Source organism: Aotus nancymaae, unplaced genomic scaffold (assembly GCF_030222135.1).
Source record: "Aotus nancymaae isolate 86718 unplaced genomic scaffold, 86718_ANA_hifiasm-v0.15.2.pri h1tg000012l, whole genome shotgun sequence".
Classification (NCBI taxonomy): Eukaryota; Metazoa; Chordata; class Mammalia; order Primates; family Aotidae; genus Aotus; species Aotus nancymaae.
The window spans coordinates 49,581,002-49,599,159 of NW_026988423.1; the positions used below are offsets into that span (position 1 = coordinate 49,581,002).

Here is an 18,158-nt window from a genome sequence, read left to right on the forward strand (position 1 = left end):
CAATTGTAATGCCAGCACTTTGGGAGGCCGAGGTGGGCGGATCACCTGAGGTCAGGAGTTCAAAACCACCCTGAGCAACATGGTGAAACCCCGTCTCTACTAAAAACAAAAAAATTAGCTGGGCTGTGGTGGCACACACCTGTAATTTCAGCTACTCAGGAGGCTGAGGCAGGAGAATCACTTCAACCCTGAGTGGAGGGTTGCAGTGAGCCGAGACTGTGCCACTGCACTGCAGCCTGGGCAACAGAGCGAGATTCCATCTCAAAAAAAAAAAGTCAACTTAATAATATTTAATTCCCATATGTGTTTATTTCCACATTGTGGTAATGTATGAGTTTGCTGTAGGAAGATGTACAATCATACTGTACTGTATATAATTTTGTATGGTGCATTTTTTGACTTTATATTATGCTAGATATATTTCTTACATTACTATGAATTCTACATAACTATTACTAATATTTAAAAGGTGACATAACATCCCAGTTAGGGATAGTCCTCTTTCTACTAACCCATTTCTCCATGGCAGGGAAAACAGACTGATTGCACTTTATTACTCACTGGTGAGGAATCTCTCTGGTCATAAAGTGCTATCCTAAGAGGCACTGACTTAGGACCAAGTCCGTATCAATGGCATCAAGGGTCTGGCCATCTTTCTGAGCCTTGATTCTGTTTCGCATTCCTCTCCCGGAGTCTGCGCCCTGCTGCGCTCCCCCAATGGAGGATGGATGCAGCCTCCACCTGCAGAGTTGGGTGTGGCCCCAAGGGACTGGGCTTGGTCCTGCAGTGAGGACTCCAGGTGACCATGACAGATCAGAGGTGGAGGCCAGGGCTGAAGTGGGCAGGCGCCAGTCTGGAGATGCAAAGTCCCACCTCTGGCCCTGATTAACTGCAAAAGCTGTAGGAAGTACCTCACCCGCGACCTGGTTTCTCCCTCTGTGAAACGAGATGGTCTACATCGCACAGCCAACCTGGGCAATCAGTGAGAGAATGTACTGAGAGCCTCCAGCCAAGTTTTGATGCAGGGAAGACCCTGGGTGGGTGGGAGCTGACAGTTATCTTTTTCTCTTTCTTTTTTTTTTGAGACGGAGTTTCACTCTTGTTGTCCAGGCTGGAGTGCAATGGCGCAATCTCGGCTCATTGCAACCTCCCCCTCCCGGGTTCAAGCAATTCTCCTGCCTCAGCCTCCCAAGTGGCTGGGATTACGGGTGTGCGCCACCATGCCCAGCTAATTATGTATTGTTCTTTTTTTAGTAGAGATGGGGTTTCACCTTGTTGGTCAGGCTGGTCTTGAACTCCTGACCTCAAATGATCCACCCACCTTGGCCTCCCAAAGTGCTGGGATTACAGGTGTGAGCCACCGTGCCTGACCTCTTCTTTTCTTTTTCTTTGTTTTTTTTTTTTTTGTTTGAGACAAGGTCTTGCTCTGTTACCCAGGTTGGATTACAGTGGCCTGATCATGGCTCACTGCAGCCTGGAACTTCTGACCTCAAGCAATCCTCCTGCCTCAGTCTCCTGAGTAGCTGGGACTATAGGCACGTGCTGACAGGCGGGGTTCATTCATTCATTCATCTATTTTAGAGATGGCATTATGTCTATGTTATCCAGGCTGGTCTCAAACTCCTGAGTTCAAGGGATCCTCCTGCCTCAGCCTACAGATTATATCTGTAATCCTCAAAGTGCTGGGATTACAGATGTGGGCCACCACGCCCGGCCAGTTTTCTTTTCGGATGAAGTCAGCTTAATGACATCCCCCAGAAGCCTTCATGATGCTGTAGGGCAGGTGAGCCCAAAGGAGGGCTTAGCTGGCAAGGGCTCTGGGCTTCCGCCAGGAAGGAATTCAAGGGCGAGCCGGTGGTAGGGCAGAAGAAGGCAGTTTTATGGAGGCGGCAGTGTTACAGCTCCATGACTGGTCTCGTGGGGCATGACTGCCCATAGGCTGTGTGCTGACAGTGGATCAGGACAGTTTTGCACTCATATTTGTACCTACTTTTAATTACCTGTAGATTAAGAGGCAGCTTATGTGGAGATTTCTAGGGAAGTAGTAACTTTTGAGCTGTCAGATCATTGCCGTGGAAAGGGGTGGTAACTCCTGGGTGTTACCATGGCAATGGTAAACTGACATGGCACGCTGGTGGGCATGTCTTATAGAAGGCTGCTTCTCTCGAGGCCCTGTTTTAGCTAGTCTTCAATTTGGTCCAGTGTCTGAGCCTCATCTCCTCACCCAATGATGTTGTTACAGAGCCCGTCTTACAAAAGTTCACCAAGGGCCAGGCGCCGTGGCTCATGCCTGTAATCACAGCGCTTTGCGGGGCCAAGGCGGGCGGATCTCAAGGTCAAGAGATTGAGAGCATCCTGGCCAACATAGTGAAATGCCGTCTCTACTAAAAATACAAAAATTAGCTGGGCATGGTGGTGGCACGCACCTGTAGTCCCAGCTACTCAGGAGTCTGAGGCAGAAGAATCGCTTGAACCCAGGAGGTAGAGGTTGCAGTGAGCTGAGATCGAGCCACTGCACTCCAACCTGGGTGATAGAGTGAGACTCGGTCTCAAAACACACAGAATAAAATAAAATAAAGAAAAGTTCACCAAGAGCATCAGCACAAGAAGTCAACTGAAAATAAAATAACCAAACCCCACGCCAGCCACAATCCCACCAGGCCCCTTACCTATAATCATAAACTTAGTGCTTCCTGTTGATGGATACATACATTTCTTCATGCTAGAGTTAAAATTCAGTATCTCTTTTTTTCCCCCCTTTTTTGCTTTTCTTTTACTTGATGGTGGCAGGTATAAAATTTAATATCTTAATTGAACCCCTCAGTTTAAAAAATCTGATCTAGGCCAGGGATGGTGGCTCGCACTTGTAATTCCAGAACTTTGGGAGGTTGAGGCAGGCAGATTACCTGAGGTCAGGAGTTTGAGACCAGCCTGGCCAACATGGTGAAACCTCATCGCTACTAAAAATACAAAAATTAGCCAGGTGTGGTGGCATATGCCTGTTATCCCAGCTACTCAGGAGGGTGAGGCAGGAGAATTGCTTGAACATGGGAGGTGGAGGTTGCAGTGAGCCCAGATTGCGCCACTGCACTCTAGCCTGGGTAATGAGAGTGAAATTCCACCTTAAAAAAAAAAAAAGCCAGGCGCAGTGGCTCATGCCTGTGATCCCAGAACTTTGGGAGGCCAAGGTAGGATCACCTGAGGGGTCAGGAGTTCAAGACCAACCTGGCCAACATGGTGAAACCCAATCTCTACTAAAAATAAAAAAATTAGGCCAGGCGCGGTGGCTCAGCTGAGGTGGGGAGTTCGAGACCAGCCTGACCAACATGGAGAAACCCTGTGTCTAAAAAGAACAAAAGAAAATAATAAATAAGTAAATATTAGCTGTGTGTGGTGGTATGCGCCTGTAGTCCCAGCTATTTGGGAGGATGAGACAGAAGAATCGCTTGAACCCGGGAGGTAGAGGTTGCAATGAGCCAAGATCACGCCACTGCACTCCAGCCTGAGAGAGTGAGACTCCCTCTCAAAAAAAAAAAAAAAAAAAAAAAAAAATCTGATCTATGTGGTTGGGATAGGTAACTTCAATAGTCCTCATTGTTGTTACAATGAATCTAACTTTCATTAACTCATCACACTAGGGAAAACCCAGCTCATTATTTGTGGGAAACACTCTCGGTAATGTAAGCCATTAGAAATCTAAAATTCACATCAGTTAGATGGTGCATTAACATACGTTACTAACTCCCTGATATGTGAGGTAATAAGAGAGGCAATACCAAAAAACCCACCAAATTGTGTGTGTGCGTGCATGTGTGCGTGTGTGTGCGCGCATGTGTGTGCGTGCGTGTGTGTAGTATTAAATATCAATTCACTTGAGAAGGCAGAGACAGTTTAGCACTAACCCAGGGCTTGTCTCCCGAGGACTCACACTGGGAAATGGCCTTTCCTCTCTGGTCTCAGCCCAGGTCCAGCTGTCGGGTGTCACCTCGCTAACGACTCATGCCTTGAGCTTCACCTCTGCATCTGCACCGCCTGGATGCCCTTGGGCTCACAGGCTGCCTGACACCACTCACCGACGGGGAACGACAGATGTATTTCGCTCAAGGAAACCTCACAAATGTAGAATATCATTTTTGAAACATTTTACCTACAGCTATTATGGATATGGGGTTACAGTGTGCGCTGATTTTGCAGGTCCATTTATCAACGTGTCTTGCCATGTGAAGTTCAGGGCAAATGCTATGTCGGTCTGTGTGCGCCTGGAAGCCACGCTCACCTCTCCTTTTCTGCAAAGTCATTCTGTAACTTCTGTTCCTTCTCAAGAGCTATGGTTTCGGCTTGGTTCTTCAGTGTCTGTTCATATTCTCGGATTTTCTCTTTAAGTGCTTTTATCGTAACCTCTGTAGAAAAGAAAAAAAAGAAACCTACAGTAAGAGAAGCACACAATTCCACATGGCTGTAGGTACAAGGCTCTCATAACCTGGTATGACCAGTGTGTTTTAAACCTTAGCTCTTCCAGTCTGACACAAAATCAATGGTTACGAGTCCCTTCGGAGACCTTTTACTCCCTAAATGTTAAATTGAACTTTAAACGCTTAGGCTGAAGAGGATCAATGGATTTTGCTGAAAAGAAGAGCTATGGGCTGGACGCGGTGGCTCACGCCTGTAATCCCAACACTTTGAGAGGCCAAAGAGGGCAGATTATGAGGTCAGGAGTTCAAGACCAGCCTGGCCAATATGGTGAAACCCCATCTCTACTAAAAAGACAAAAATTAGCTGGGCATGGCAGCGCACACCTGTAATCCCAGCTACTCAGGAGGCTGAGGCAGGAGAATGGTTGGAACCTGGGAGAGGGAGGTTGCAGTGAGCCGAGATCGCGCCACCGCACTCCAGCTTGGGTGACAGAGCAAGACTCCATCTCAAAAAAAAAAAAAAAGAAAAGAAAAGAAAAGAAGAGCTATTGTTTCTTTCTTACAAGTCAAAGAAAAAAAGGAGGGTGGGAGGGTGGGGATGGAAATCAATGGTAAAATATATCATCTTACTGATGAGTCTTAAGTTAGTCCTGTAACTGAGGGATGATTAATAAAGTTTTAGTGTGGGTTTCAGTACTTTCTCACACACACGTAAACATAGTTCATAATGGTGTGTGCATTTTGGAAGAAGTGATCAAAGTGGAATCAGGAAAGTCTATGGTACACCATTCTCTATGATGTGACGATTTCATCCAAACCTGTCATGTACCCTATAAATATAAACACCTACTATGTACCCACACAAATTAAAAATAAATTAAAAAAAAAAAAAAGAGAAGAAGTCTACAGGCCAAGCGCAGTGGCTCACATCTGTAATCCCAGAACTTTGGGAGGCCGAGGTGAGAGGATCCCTTGAGCTCAGGAATTTGAGACCATAACATAGCGAGCCCCACCTCTACAAAAAGCACAAGAATTAGCTGGATGTGGTGGCGCATGCCTGCAGTCCCAGCTTAGGGACCTGGGAGGCTGAGGTGGGAGGATGTCTTGAGCCCAGGAGTTTGAAGCTGCAGTGAGCTATGATTATGCCACAGAACTTCAGCCTGGATGATAGATGAGACCCTGTTGAGAGAGAGAGAGAAACAAAGAAAGAGAAACAGAGAGAGAGACAGACAGAAAAGCAAGCAAGCAAGCTGGTGTGGCCCTGCAGCTCTGCTGGTTCATAAGTTACAAGAAATGTGTGGTGCTAGGTGGATAAAGCATGAGACTTCTGGGCTGGAAGGGACCCGCCCCGGAGCACCCTCCACGCTGGTGGTCGTGGGCTTTGCGCGCAGAGCAGAGGGTGCATAGCGAGGGAGAAGATGCTCTGGTGACTGGCCCATGGCTCGGAGGGTTCCCAGAGCGGGGCGTGAGTGCCAGGGGTGTGGGGCAGGGCTGTCTCGGGAAAGCCCAGGCCCACGCGGCTCTGGTGGGTGGCTCCCATACCAACAACTGCAAGTTCACAGACATCACCTCAACTGCCCATTCGGGGAGCATCAAAGCGGACTTGATGAATAGAGCAGACTGGTGGGTGGCTCTGGCGCAGGCCTGCTCCACCTGCATCCTCCTCTAAATACACCTATGCCACTCTGCATGCCGGATGCATTGTAAAGAAGTACCGTGGCCCCAGCCCCAGGAGAGGGGAGCTCTTAGGTAACGTTGCCTGCTGCTACAGATCCACCTCTTAGCAGGCAAGGCTCATTTTCTTTGCGTTCCCAGTGCCGGCACAGGCTTGTGCTCAGGAAAGCACTGTGGCATGAATGAATGAATGAATGAATGAATGAATGAATGAATGAATGAAGCTGAGGCCGGGCAGAGCCGGGGGAGGCCCAGACTGGGCTTGTGGCAATGGGGCTCCCTCTGGGGCAACAAGGCCACCTGCCAGGTGTGTAACTCACATCCTTTCCTGCTCTCTGGGATGCACAGACCCTCACTGGCCAGGGCAGGAGCACATCACCTGGGCGATTAACATCCACATGGCTTAGCACATACAAGCTAAAGGCTTTTTTTTTTTTTTTTTTTAAGGTAGAGTTTCACTCTGTCACCCAGGCTGGAGTGCGGTGGCACAGTCTTGGCTCACTGTAACCTCCACTTCCCAGGTACAAGCAATTCTCCTGCCTCAGCCTCCAGAGTAGCTGGGACTACAAGTGCGCTCTACCACGCCTGGCTAATTTTTGTATTAAAGGCTCTTTTGTTAAGAGAAGAGATTGGCCTTTTTCATTAGGTGGAACCCAGAGTGCTTTCTTTGGAGAGGGGGAATTCCACTAATGATCTCATCAGGGCACCGGAGAGGGACTGGGCACCTTTCTGCCTTTTGGCCTGGCTGTTCAGGGCCCGGAAGAAATGCTCTGTGCACACAATGGTTGGTGATACGTCCCTCTCAAGCCATACAGACAAGGCCAACGTGAGGCAAGAGCTGGGCACTTCCAGAATGGACTCCAGACAGGTCAGCTCTGAAAACGCCCACACTGCTCTGCTACGTCAACGGTCTACACTCCTGCGTAAACATGCAGCAGTTTTTTTTAAATTGAGACAGAGACTCGCTCTGTCGCCCAGGCTGGGGTGCAGTGGTGTGATCTCGGCTCACCGCAACCTTTGCCTCCCAGGTTCACGCAATTCTCCTGCCTCAGCCTCCTGAACAGCTGGGACTACAGGCGTGTGCCACCACACCTGGCTAATTTTTGTGTTTTTTTTCTTTTTTTTTTAAGTAGAGACGGAGTTTCGCCATGTTGGCCAGGTTGGTCTCGAAATCCTGACCTCAAATGATCAGCCCACCTTGGCCTCCCAAAGTGCTGAGATTACAGGCATGAGCTACCACACCCAGCCTCATTTTTCCCTTTAAGGACTGGCTGGAAGTGGGTGGACAGTACCTGGACCCTAATGCTTGTTCCAGTGGGGCTCCTCAGTGACACATCACAGAGTGTGACCTCGTCAGTGTGCTGGCTGTACCTGATGAGGTCTCTTTGCCACCCCCTGGCCCCCGGTGGGCGCTCATGGACCAGCTCAGCCTCAGCCACGGGCCACTTCATCCTAGAGCCTCTGGCCTTCCTCTGGCCCAGGTTGCATCCCGGGCAGACTCTGAGTGTCTCAGCAGGCCTCCCAGGCATGTGCAGGGGAGGAGGGGGCCAGCATAGCAGGGAGGGCTCTGAAGGGCTTGGCATTACCTGGGGCCTCCATTTACTCATCATTGCAGGGTGGGTGGGGCTGTGGCCTCTGAGGTGGATGCTCCCTCACTGCTCTTTTTTTTTTTTTTTGAGACGGAGTTTCACTCTCATTGCCCAGGCTGGAGTGCAGTGGTGCAATCTTGGCTCACTGCAACCTCCATCTCCCGGGCTGAAGTGATTCTCCTGCCTCAGCCTCCCAAGTAGCTGGGATTACAGACATGTACCACCACGCCAGGCTAATTTTTATATTTTTAGTAGAGATGGGGTTTCTCCATGTTAGTCAGGCTGGTCTCGAACTCCTGACCTCAGGTGATCTACCTGCCTTGGCCACCCAAAGTGCTGGAATTATAGGCGTGAGCCACCGCGCCTGGCCACTGCTCTAACTTTTATTATGTACCTGATATAGTTTAGATGTTTGCCTCCTCCAAATCTCAGGTTGAAATCTGATCTCCAGTGTTGGAGGTTGGGCCAAGTGGGAGGTGTCTGGGTCTTGGGGGCGAATCCCTCATAAATCGCTTGGTGATGAGTCACTGAGATTTGGTTGTTAATAAGAAGTCTGAGACCCCCCCCCATCTCTTTTGCCTTGTGGCATGCTTGCTCCCCTTTCACCTCCTGCCATGAGTAAAAGTTTCCTGAGGACCCCCCCAGAAGCTGGGCAGATGCTGGCGCCGTGCTCACACAGCCTGCAGAACCATGAGCCAAATAACCCTTTCTTCATGTATTTCTTTACAGCAACACACAACACACTCAAATCATATCTTTTTTTTCTTATTATGTTGTCCAGGCTGGTCTTGAACTCCTGGCCTCAAGCGATCCTCCTGCCTCAGTCTCTCAAAGTGCTGGGATTATAGGCGTGAGCCATTGTGCCAGCCCCTGCTCTAACTTTTTAATCATTTACACTACTGCTGTGATCATTACAAGTAATGTGCACCGCCTACCTTTCCAAATTAAGATGATTTTTTTTTTGAGATGGAGTTTTGCTCTGTTGGCCAGGCTGGAGTGCAATGGTGTGATCTCGGCTCACCACAACCTCTGCCTCTCAGGTTCAAGCAATTTTCCTGCCTCAGCCTCCTGAGTAGCTGGGATTACAGGCATGAGCCACCACACCCAGCTAATTTTTTGTATTTTTAGTAGAGATGGGGTTTCTCCATGTTGGTCAGGCTGGTCTGAAACTCCCAACCTCAGGTGATCCGCCCACCTCTGCGAGGATCATTTTTATTCTTGGAAGAGGAGGAGAGGAAATGACATTTTTCTGGAGCTTGGAAAAACTTGTTACCCAATTAAAAGGGAGTAAATTTCTGGCAAATACCACACTGCTGAATAAGCAGCAGGTACTATTAAGTGCTAAATGCTGTGTGTGTCCATATTTAATCCCACACCAACCCTACCTGGTCAGTATGAGAACTGCCTCCCCCAAAAAACAGGCTTTTAGCCAAGTGGGATAACTTGCTGAAGGTCACACAGCCAAGTGGTGGCAAAGAAAGGACTCAAACCAGGCCTGTCTGTCTGCCTCCAAAACTGTTCTTTTTTAGGGACAGAGTCTCACTCCGTCGCCCAGTCTAGAGTGCAGTGGTGTGATCTTAGCTCGCTGCAACCTCCACCTCCCAGGTTCAAGCCATTCTCCCACCTCAGTCTCCCAAGTAGCTGAGATTATAGCGTGCCCTACCACACCAGACTAATTTATGTAATTTTAGTAGAGACGGGGTTTTGCCATGTTGGCCAGGCTGGTCTTGAACTCATGACCTCAAGTGATCTGCCCACCTAGACCTCCCTAAGTGCTGGGATTACAGGCGTGAGTCACCGCACCTGGCCTGGAGCTGTTCTTAAATCTTGGACTCTAGAACTCATGAGACCTTTGGGGCGAGAAGATCCACATTGAGCTTGGCACCTGGCCAGCCCCTGTGCAAAGCCCTGGCCATCGGGAAGCTGGTAATTGAGGCACTGGTGAGGTAAGGAGAAGGGAAGGAAAATCCTGCACAGCGCTTCAGGCCCCCACCGGCATCACCCTCCGACAAAAGCAAACTTAAAAAGAAAAAAGGCCAGAAAGAGGCCGAGCATGGTGGGACACATGCCTGTAGTCCCAGCTACTCAGGAGGCTGAGGCGGGAGGATTGCTTGAGTCCAGGAGGTCAAGGTTGCAGTGAGCTACAATCATGCAACTGTACTCCAGCCTGGGTGACAGGGTGAGACCCTGAATCTGAAAAAAGAAACAAAACAAATAAAAAAAACCCAACAAACAAACCAGACAGCAGATCTGTCAAAATCAGATGCCAGATGACAATGAAGGGAAAAAAACCCAGGATACTCCCCTTCAGGGTAGCGCGCCTATGAAAAAATGTGCATATTTGCAGGTTAGTTTTCTTTTTTTTCTTTTTTGAGACAGAGTCTTGCTCTGTTGCCCAGGCTGGAGTGCAGTGGCATGATCTCGGCTCACTGCAACCTCTACCTCCTGGGTTCAAGCGATCCTTCTGCCTCAGCCTCCTGAGTGGTTGGGATTAAAAGCATGCGCCACCATGCCCAGCTAATTTTTGTATTTTTAGTAGAGACGGGGTTTCACCATATTGGCTAGGCTGGTCTTGAACTCCTGAACCTTGTGATCTGCCCACCTTGGCCTCCCAAAGTGCTGGAATTACAGGCATGAGCCACCGTGCCGGCACAGGTTACCTTTCACTGGAACAGTGGAGTGATTCTGGCAAGAAATGCTTCCTACAGGGGAAGGTAATACCTTCCTTAGAGCAGTTCCAGCTTAGTAAGCCCAGTGCCTTACTTTCTAGCAGGACACAGCTATCCCTTCTGGTCCTAAAGGCTCACCGCTCTCAGCAGAGCCAGACAGAAGTGGCGCCTGGGTTCCCCAACTGCCTGTTACCTAATGCCCCCAAATCTCAGCAGGGAAGCCCTGCTGGCCTGAGGGTTTGAGTATCCCAATGCCCACGCCACAGGGAGATGTGCTCAGAGGCCCTGGGCACCACTGCCCCTCAAAGCCCAGGCCTCTACCCCTGGCTCTTCCCACATCATCACAGATGCTTTCTGGATCATTTCCATGGACAATTTCTCTTCCTGAGTCTGTCTGCGGTGTTTTTAAAGCCAAAGGACACTTTTAAAAGTCTTTGCCAATTAACTTTTTTTTATTGTTGTTAAAGACTTACTTGATCTTGCTCTGTCACCTAGACTGAGTGCAGTGTCATGATCAGGGCTCACTACAGCCTTGACCTCCTGGGCTCAAGCTATCCTCTCGCCTCATCCTCTTGAGTAGCTGGGAGCACAGTTGCGTACCACCACACCCAGCTCATTTTCAATGTTTTGTGGAGACAGGGTGTCACTAGGTTACCCCAGGCTGGTCTTGAACTCCCGGCCTCAAGCAATCCTCCCACCTTGGTCTCTCAAAGTGCTGGGATTACAGGTGTGAAATCCACACATGGCGAATTAAATCTTTATTGAGGTCTCTACAAATAGTCAATGGACATCCTCTCCTTTCTATCCAATTCCTCACCCACATTCCCAAACAAAAACAAACAGGCAGAATTATTCTTTGGAGCTGACTGAAAAACCTGCTGTCAGAGGTGGGCTGTGATTTTTCTTCAAGCCAAGGAAGCCAAGAAGCTCCAGGATCCTGAGTGCCTCTGGATTTTAGGTATAGGAGAGATTGCTTCATTCTTCCCTAACGGGAAAAGCCAGATAACCTTTGCCCTCTCTGTCTTGTTGATGGCTGGGCCAACACACCAAGAGGTTGTTTTCTATCCTTAAATTCCTAATGAATAGGCGATACTGACAAGGCAACAGCAGCGCTTAAGCACGTAGCCTTTAAGACGTGTCCGAAGCCTTAATGTATCCGCAGCAACTATTAAATGACTTACTGTGTGTGACCCTTTGATCATGAGCTGGCTTTCTGACAGGTGTCGCCTCGAGGCAACGTGCATCAGCCTTTCAAGAGGCAGACCCAATCATGTAATGATACAGGAAGAATTTTCAAAGAATCCTGATCGGTCTCATCAGAGGGCAATAAAATCTTACGTGGTAGTTGTGAAGAGGAAAAGTTTTACTTGGAAATAGCTCAGGACGATTATCATCTCTCTTTAACGACTCAGATTCCTGCCCCACCCTGACTTTACGATGTGTATATTACAAGGAGAGCTGGTCCCAAAAGTATGGGAAAAGGCAATTAAAAAAAAAGAAAAGAAGAGAAAAGAAACGAAGAGAGAAGAGAAGACAAAGCAAGGAATGCATTTTCCACCAACCTTGGTTCTTCACTTCGGCAAATTCCTTGTTGTATTCTTCCAGAGTTTCCCTAAGTTTCTGGTTCTCTGTTTCAATATCGTGCAGCCGCTGTACTTTGAGCTGGAGTTGCTGTCCAAGATCCAAAGCTGGTACCGGATCTGCACAACAGGAAAGCAGCCATCACCCCACTCTGCCCCCAAACATGCCCCCGTCACAGCAATACACAGGCTCAGAACGGGACTCCCAAGACGTCAGCTCCAGCGGGCTGCCCAGAGACCATAGTCATGCCCCTGCGACCTCACCTCCTCCTGCAGGGGCCCTGCAGCCAGCCCCCTTGCTGGGTAAGGGAGGTATCCGCTGCTTTATAAAGGATGGACCCAGCCCAAGGTCCTTGAGGTGTGAAAACGGGGTGGGAATAGTCATGAGATTCACTGGTATTTGCCGATTACGTGATTTTCATTCTTTGATCGGGTAAGTAGAGAAATATACCAGGCAGCAGCCCCAGGAGATCAATCACATCCCCAGAGATGTATGTGAAAGACAGACAAGTCCATGGACAGCTGCCCGGATGTTTAAGGTTTCCAACGATTATGAAGTTGGAATAACAGATAACACCTGATGCCCTGAGAACGCCACACACTTCACGGAACACTTTATGGACATTTTGTCCTTTGGGCCTTACAACGATCTCGAGAAAGAGGCCTCAGAAGCTAAAGCCCAGGGATGCAGAGTGACTCTCCTGAGGTCACCGGCTAGTTGGCTGGCGCAGAGAATGTACACCTAAGTCTGTCAGCTCCAAGTGATCATGCTTTTTTGTGTTTGTTTGTTTGAGACAGGGTCTTGCTGTGTTGCCCAGGCTGGAGTGCTGTGGCACAATCATGGCTCACTGCAGCCTCTGCCTCCTGGGCTCAAGCGATCCTCCCACCTTAGCCTCCTGAGTAGCTGGGACTACAGGCACGCACCACCACGCTGGGCTGATTTTTGTATTTTTTGTACAAATGGGGTCTTGCTACGTTGCCTAGGCTGGTCTCAAACTCCTGGGCTCAAGGGATCTGCCAGCCTCAGATTCCTAAAGGATTACAGGCATGAGCCACCCTGCCCAGACCCGAGTGACCATTCTTTACAACAAGGAAGGTCACTTGGTGAAGCAGAGGGAAGAAACACGTAGGCTTTATAAAGAAGTCACCCCATTTCGCGACACGATCACTTTCTATCACCAGCCTCCTTCACTAATGAAGGGTGTTCAGAAGAGTCAGGGGTTAGTGGCTGCGGGTCCCAAGGCTGGAGACCCCTGCAGAGGCACAGCTGGTGACCCGGCATGGCCCTGTGGTAGGCCAGCTGGCCAGGAGGCCACCACACTCCTGATGGTAACAAAGCACGGAGCAGCATGAGCTGAACAGCAGCCAGGCCGGTGATGAGGTCTTGCGGCCAATTCAAGGTCACATCTGCCATCAGATTCACTTGCAGAAAACTGGATTTTAATTCAAAGTCAGAAGTCACAGACCTGGAATTTACAGTACAGACTCAGGGCTCTTCCCTTCACCGTGAATTCAAGACAGGGCGGAGAGACCTTAATGTTCTTCCGCACCAATGCGATCTTTTAGTTTTCCTCCTGCTGCCTAAGAGGCGATTATAGTCTGCCTGCTGGGTACTCGGGGCACACTTCCTTTGGAATTTTCAGGCTCCGTCAGAGTGGAAGAATACCCAAGCCCACGGAGCTTAGAAAGATTACTGAATATATTTCTGGTATGGGCACCGGCGTCACTTGTGAGATGGCTGCAGAGATTTAGTCTCCAGTTGAGGAATGTCAAACACCATGCCCAGTGGATCAACAAGAGCATATATTCAAGAGCTCACTTAACTTTCAAATGCCAGAGTCATTCATTTTTCGGACCACCCTAGGTTCCCGGAATCGAGGGCCAGGTCTACCATGCCTCGGTTAACACATCCAGAGGGAGCCAGAGACTCTCTGGGATGCCAGAGTCTTTGCAGAGTTTACAAAAGGCAGGCATTGGGCTATGTCGGGCTCAATGTCAGCAGACCCCGGGTGCTAGGCACTTATTTTGCACGTATACACAGTCTATAATTGCATCTCTTTCTTGTGCATGGCTTTTCATGATTATTTTAATCAGCATTAAAATATTTATGTTAAGTTTGACTCCAAGAGCTATTTCGGAGGCTGGGTGCAATGGTTCACGCCTGTAATCCCGGCACTTTGGGAGGCTGAATCACTTGAGCTCGGGAGTTTGAGACCGGCCTGGGCAACATGGTGAAAGCCTGTCTCTACAAAACAAAAACACAAACCAAAAACTAGCCAGGCATGGTGGTGCACACCTGTAGTCCCACCCACTGGGGGAACTAAGGCAGGAGAATCGCTTGAGCCCTTGAGGTCAAGGTTGCAGTGAGCCATGATTGAGCCACTGCACTCCAGCCTGGGCCACAGAGCGAAATCCTGTCTCAGAAAAAAAAAAGCTATCTTGGGGGGATGGTTCTTTGTAAGTAGGAGTAGTGATAATACAAAAAACGGAATTCCTAAAAACATTCCAGGTGCTGTTCGTAAAAGAAAAAATCTCAGTAACTTCACCTCAGCCTTCCCTCTTCTCCACCTTCCTGGCCTTGTGCTGGGCAAATGGTCTTAAGAAAGTGAACAGCATGTTCATAGCTTCCCTTGTATAGAACCACAATTTAAACTTGACGCAGAGGTCAGGGAAGGGGAGGTAAAGAGAGGAACCTTTGCTCACGTATAAAATTCTATTAAGAGTCCCTCACGTAGGCTTTCCGGCACAAGTGCCGGCAAATTATATCTTTAAAGAACAAAGCTAGTACACTGCCTGCCCTCCCTAAAAGTTCTGTCAACAGCATTTCCAGTCCATTCCTTTCAAAAGGCCAGGACCCCCTTGTATCTGCTTCGAATAAAAAATAGCTTCTCCCATGCAGTTCAGCAAGGAATCCGGTAACATATGAAAATGACACGCACATCATCCACTGAGCAGGAACGAGACCCTTACACCAATTTTCAGAGCCTTACACTGTAAATGAAAATTCAGGCGATCTCATAATCGTTCATTATGGCATGTATATTTAGTCTGACACTAGTAAAGGTTAATACCTAAGTAGCAAAACTGATCACAGACTAAAGGATGAGCTGAGTGTTCAAACATCTCTATGCATTAGACTCCAAACTTGACTACGGTACAGCTGACTGCCTAAATGCCTGCAGCATCTGAATACTGTTTTGGGATATGTAAGAGGCATTGCTAAAGAAACTCTTAGGCTTAATTGTTATTACTTGTATTAAAGGAACAGCTAATTACCGCATGACAATATAATGACTCTAGCATGTTTGGGCTGGAGACCAAGACAATGAATTTTGGCGTGCCAAAACCCAACCTGTGTGTTAATCTACGGAAATCATAGCTTTTTGTCTCCTTAATGATTTCCAAGGCCATTTAAACCCCACACAAGGATTGTCAGGTCTTATCCCAGCGTCAGATGCCTCGGATCTTAGCAGCTCAATTAGGGAATTGTCTGGAGGAGGTGAAGAGGACACACCCATACATAAAAAAGGAACACACAAAAGCCGGTAACCCCTGTCTTCCCAGCCTCCTCCTCCGATTCAACTCGCCTTCCTGCCAGCTCCACCCACCCAATGCGACAATCTTGTAAAGTGTTTTACGATCATCTGATACTTGATTCCTAAAGCAATCCTGGAGGTATTATATAGTTTGTTATGCAACACAGGGCTCAACAACAATACCATCACCTGTACGGATTCAGCACCTTTGCCTACGTGCATGCAACATTACCTTGCTAATTCCAGCCACGGCAGAGCTGCTGGAGCCCACTCTGCAATGTATGGGGTAGATGCATCTCACCCGGGGAGGTAAGGAAGAAGCAAAGAAGCCGGCCAGGCAAACGAGTATGAGAAATTCTCAGTGCGATTTCTGCTTACTGGCTGGGCAGTGGCTCATGCCTGTAATCCCAGCACTTTGGGAGGTAGAGGATGGAAAATCATTTGAGCCCAGGAGTTTGAGGCCAGCCTGGGCAACATAAGTGAGACCCTGTCTTTAGGAAAAGTACGAAAATTAGCTGGGCATGGTGGTGCACGCATCTAGTTCCAGTTCCCTGGGAGGCTGAAGTAGGAGGATTACTTGAGCATGGGAGGTGGAGGTTGCAGAGAGCTATGACTTTTCTTTTTAGAGACACAGTCTTACTCTAGCCTTGGGGACAGAGTGAGACCCTGTCTTAGAAAAAAAAGAAAAGAAAAGAAAAAAAAGTTTCTGTTACCTGAACCAGCAGCCAACGAAAATCTCTTTCAGTACTAATTTAACAAGTATTTCCTACGGAACTGAAGCAGCTGTCTGTGCTGCGAAAGGCCCGGCCTCACAGCAGAGATAAACCATGCATGTGCATGACAAACTCAAAGCAGGAGGAGCCACGCTGGAGACCAGATGAGCAGAAGAGTGCTCCTGGAGAAACTGGGAAAAGGAGGGTTTTTTTTTTTTTTGAGATGGGGTCTTCCTGTGTCCCCCAGGCTGGAGTGCAGTGGTGCTATCTCGGGGTTCAAGTGATTCTCCTGCCTCAGCCTTCCAAGTAGCTGGGATTATAGCCGCCCACAACCACGCCCAGCTAGTTTTTGTATTTTTAGTAGAGTTTCACCATGTTGGCCAGGTTGGTCTCGAACTCCTGACCTCAGGCGATCTGCCTGCCTCAGTCTCCCAAAGTGCTGGGAATATAGGAATGAGCCACTGAGTCCGGCCAGGAGTTCTTTTAAAAGAAGAGGTGACTCTTGAGCTGTCTTTCCCTAAAGGTTACACAGAATTGAGACCTGTGGAGACCGCAGGGTGGTCAGTCCCTGTGGGCAGCTCAGCAGGCATGAGAGCAAGTGGAGTGTGCAGGGCACAACCAAAATAACGGATGTGGACAGGCTTGGGGACCACACCTATAATCCCAGTGCTTTGGGAGGCTGAGGTGGGAGGATCACTTGAGGACAGGCATTTGAGACCAGCCAGGGCAACATAGTGAAACCTCCATCTCTACGAAAAAAAAAAAAAAAAAAAAAAAAGCCAGGTGTGGTGGCACATGGCACACACACGTCCCAGCTACTCAGGAGGAGAGATTGCTTGAGCCCAGGAGTATGAGGCTGCAGTGAAATTAGCCAGGCGTCATGGCGCAGCGCACACATGTAGTCCCAGTTATTCCAGAGGAGAGGATTGCTGGAGCCTGGGAGTCTGAGGCTGCAGTGAAATTAGCCAGGTGTGGTGGCACACAGTGCACACATGTAGTCCTAGATACTCGAGAGGAGAGGACTGCTTGAGCCCTGGAGTCTGAGTAAGCCTGGGTGACAGAGTAAGATCCCATCTCTTAAAATGATATAAAATAAAATAAAAAGTAGAACAGATCAGCTTGATGCCAGCAGTTGAGGTACACAGACGTGAACAAGAAAAAAATCTTGGCTCTCAAAGGCTTGACGTTCTAGTGAAGCGAGGGAGACAGACAAGGAGAAAAACCACACACGACAGAAAACCTTCAAGTAGGACGGCGTGAAAGTGATGCGTGTTCAGTAGAGACCGTACTTCGAGGACCCATACAATCGCTCTGTTTCTCATTTTCAGTACAGTATTCAATAAACTACATCAGATATTTAACACTTTATTCTAATACAGGCTTGGTGTTAGGTGATTTTGCACAGCTGTGGACTAAAGGAAGTGTTCTGAGCATGTTGAAGGTCAGCTGGGCTAAGCTATGGTGCTCAGCAGATTAGGGGTATTACATGCTTTTTTTTTTTTTTTTGAGATGGAGTTTCGCTCTTGTTGCCCAGGCTGGAGTGCAATAGTGCCATCTCAGCTCACTGCAACCTCTGCCTCCCGGGTTCAACCTGCCTCAGCCAACTGAGTAGCTGGGATTATAGGCATGCAGCACTATGCCCGGCTAATTTTGTATTTTTAGTAGAGACGGGGATTCTCCATGTTAGTCAGGCTGGGTCTGGCACTCCCGACCTCAGGTGATCTGCCTGCCTCAGCCTCCCTAAGTCCCAAAGTGCTGGGATTACAGGTGTGAGCCACCATGCCTGGCCTTTTTTTTTTTTTTTTTTTTTTTTTGAGATGGAGTCTCATTCTGTTGCCCAGAATGGAGTAAAGTGATGCGATCTCAGCTAACTGCAACCTCCACCTCCTGGATTCAAGCAATTCTCCTGCCTCAGCCTTCTGAGCAGCTGTGATTACAGGTGCGCACCACCATGCCCAGCTAATTTTTGTATTTTTAGTTCAGAC

At 48.5% G+C, this 18,158-nt stretch overlaps 1 protein-coding gene across 6 annotated transcripts in view; it reads right to left on the bottom strand.

Annotated features, from left to right (window-relative positions):
• CUX1 (cut like homeobox 1) overlaps positions 1-18,158 on the bottom strand; it is a 465,449-nt gene that overhangs the window by 179,058 nt on the left and 268,233 nt on the right. For all 6 annotated transcript variants that reach the window (XM_064375707.1, XM_064375706.1, XM_064375705.1 and 3 more), the window contains exons 5-6: positions 11,907-12,044; positions 4,277-4,400 (exon numbers count right to left, since the gene is read on the bottom strand). In XM_064375707.1, coding sequence (XP_064231777.1) covers positions 4,277-4,400; positions 11,907-12,044 — 262 coding nt within the window. The remainder of the gene's footprint in view (positions 1-4,276; positions 4,401-11,906; positions 12,045-18,158) is intronic.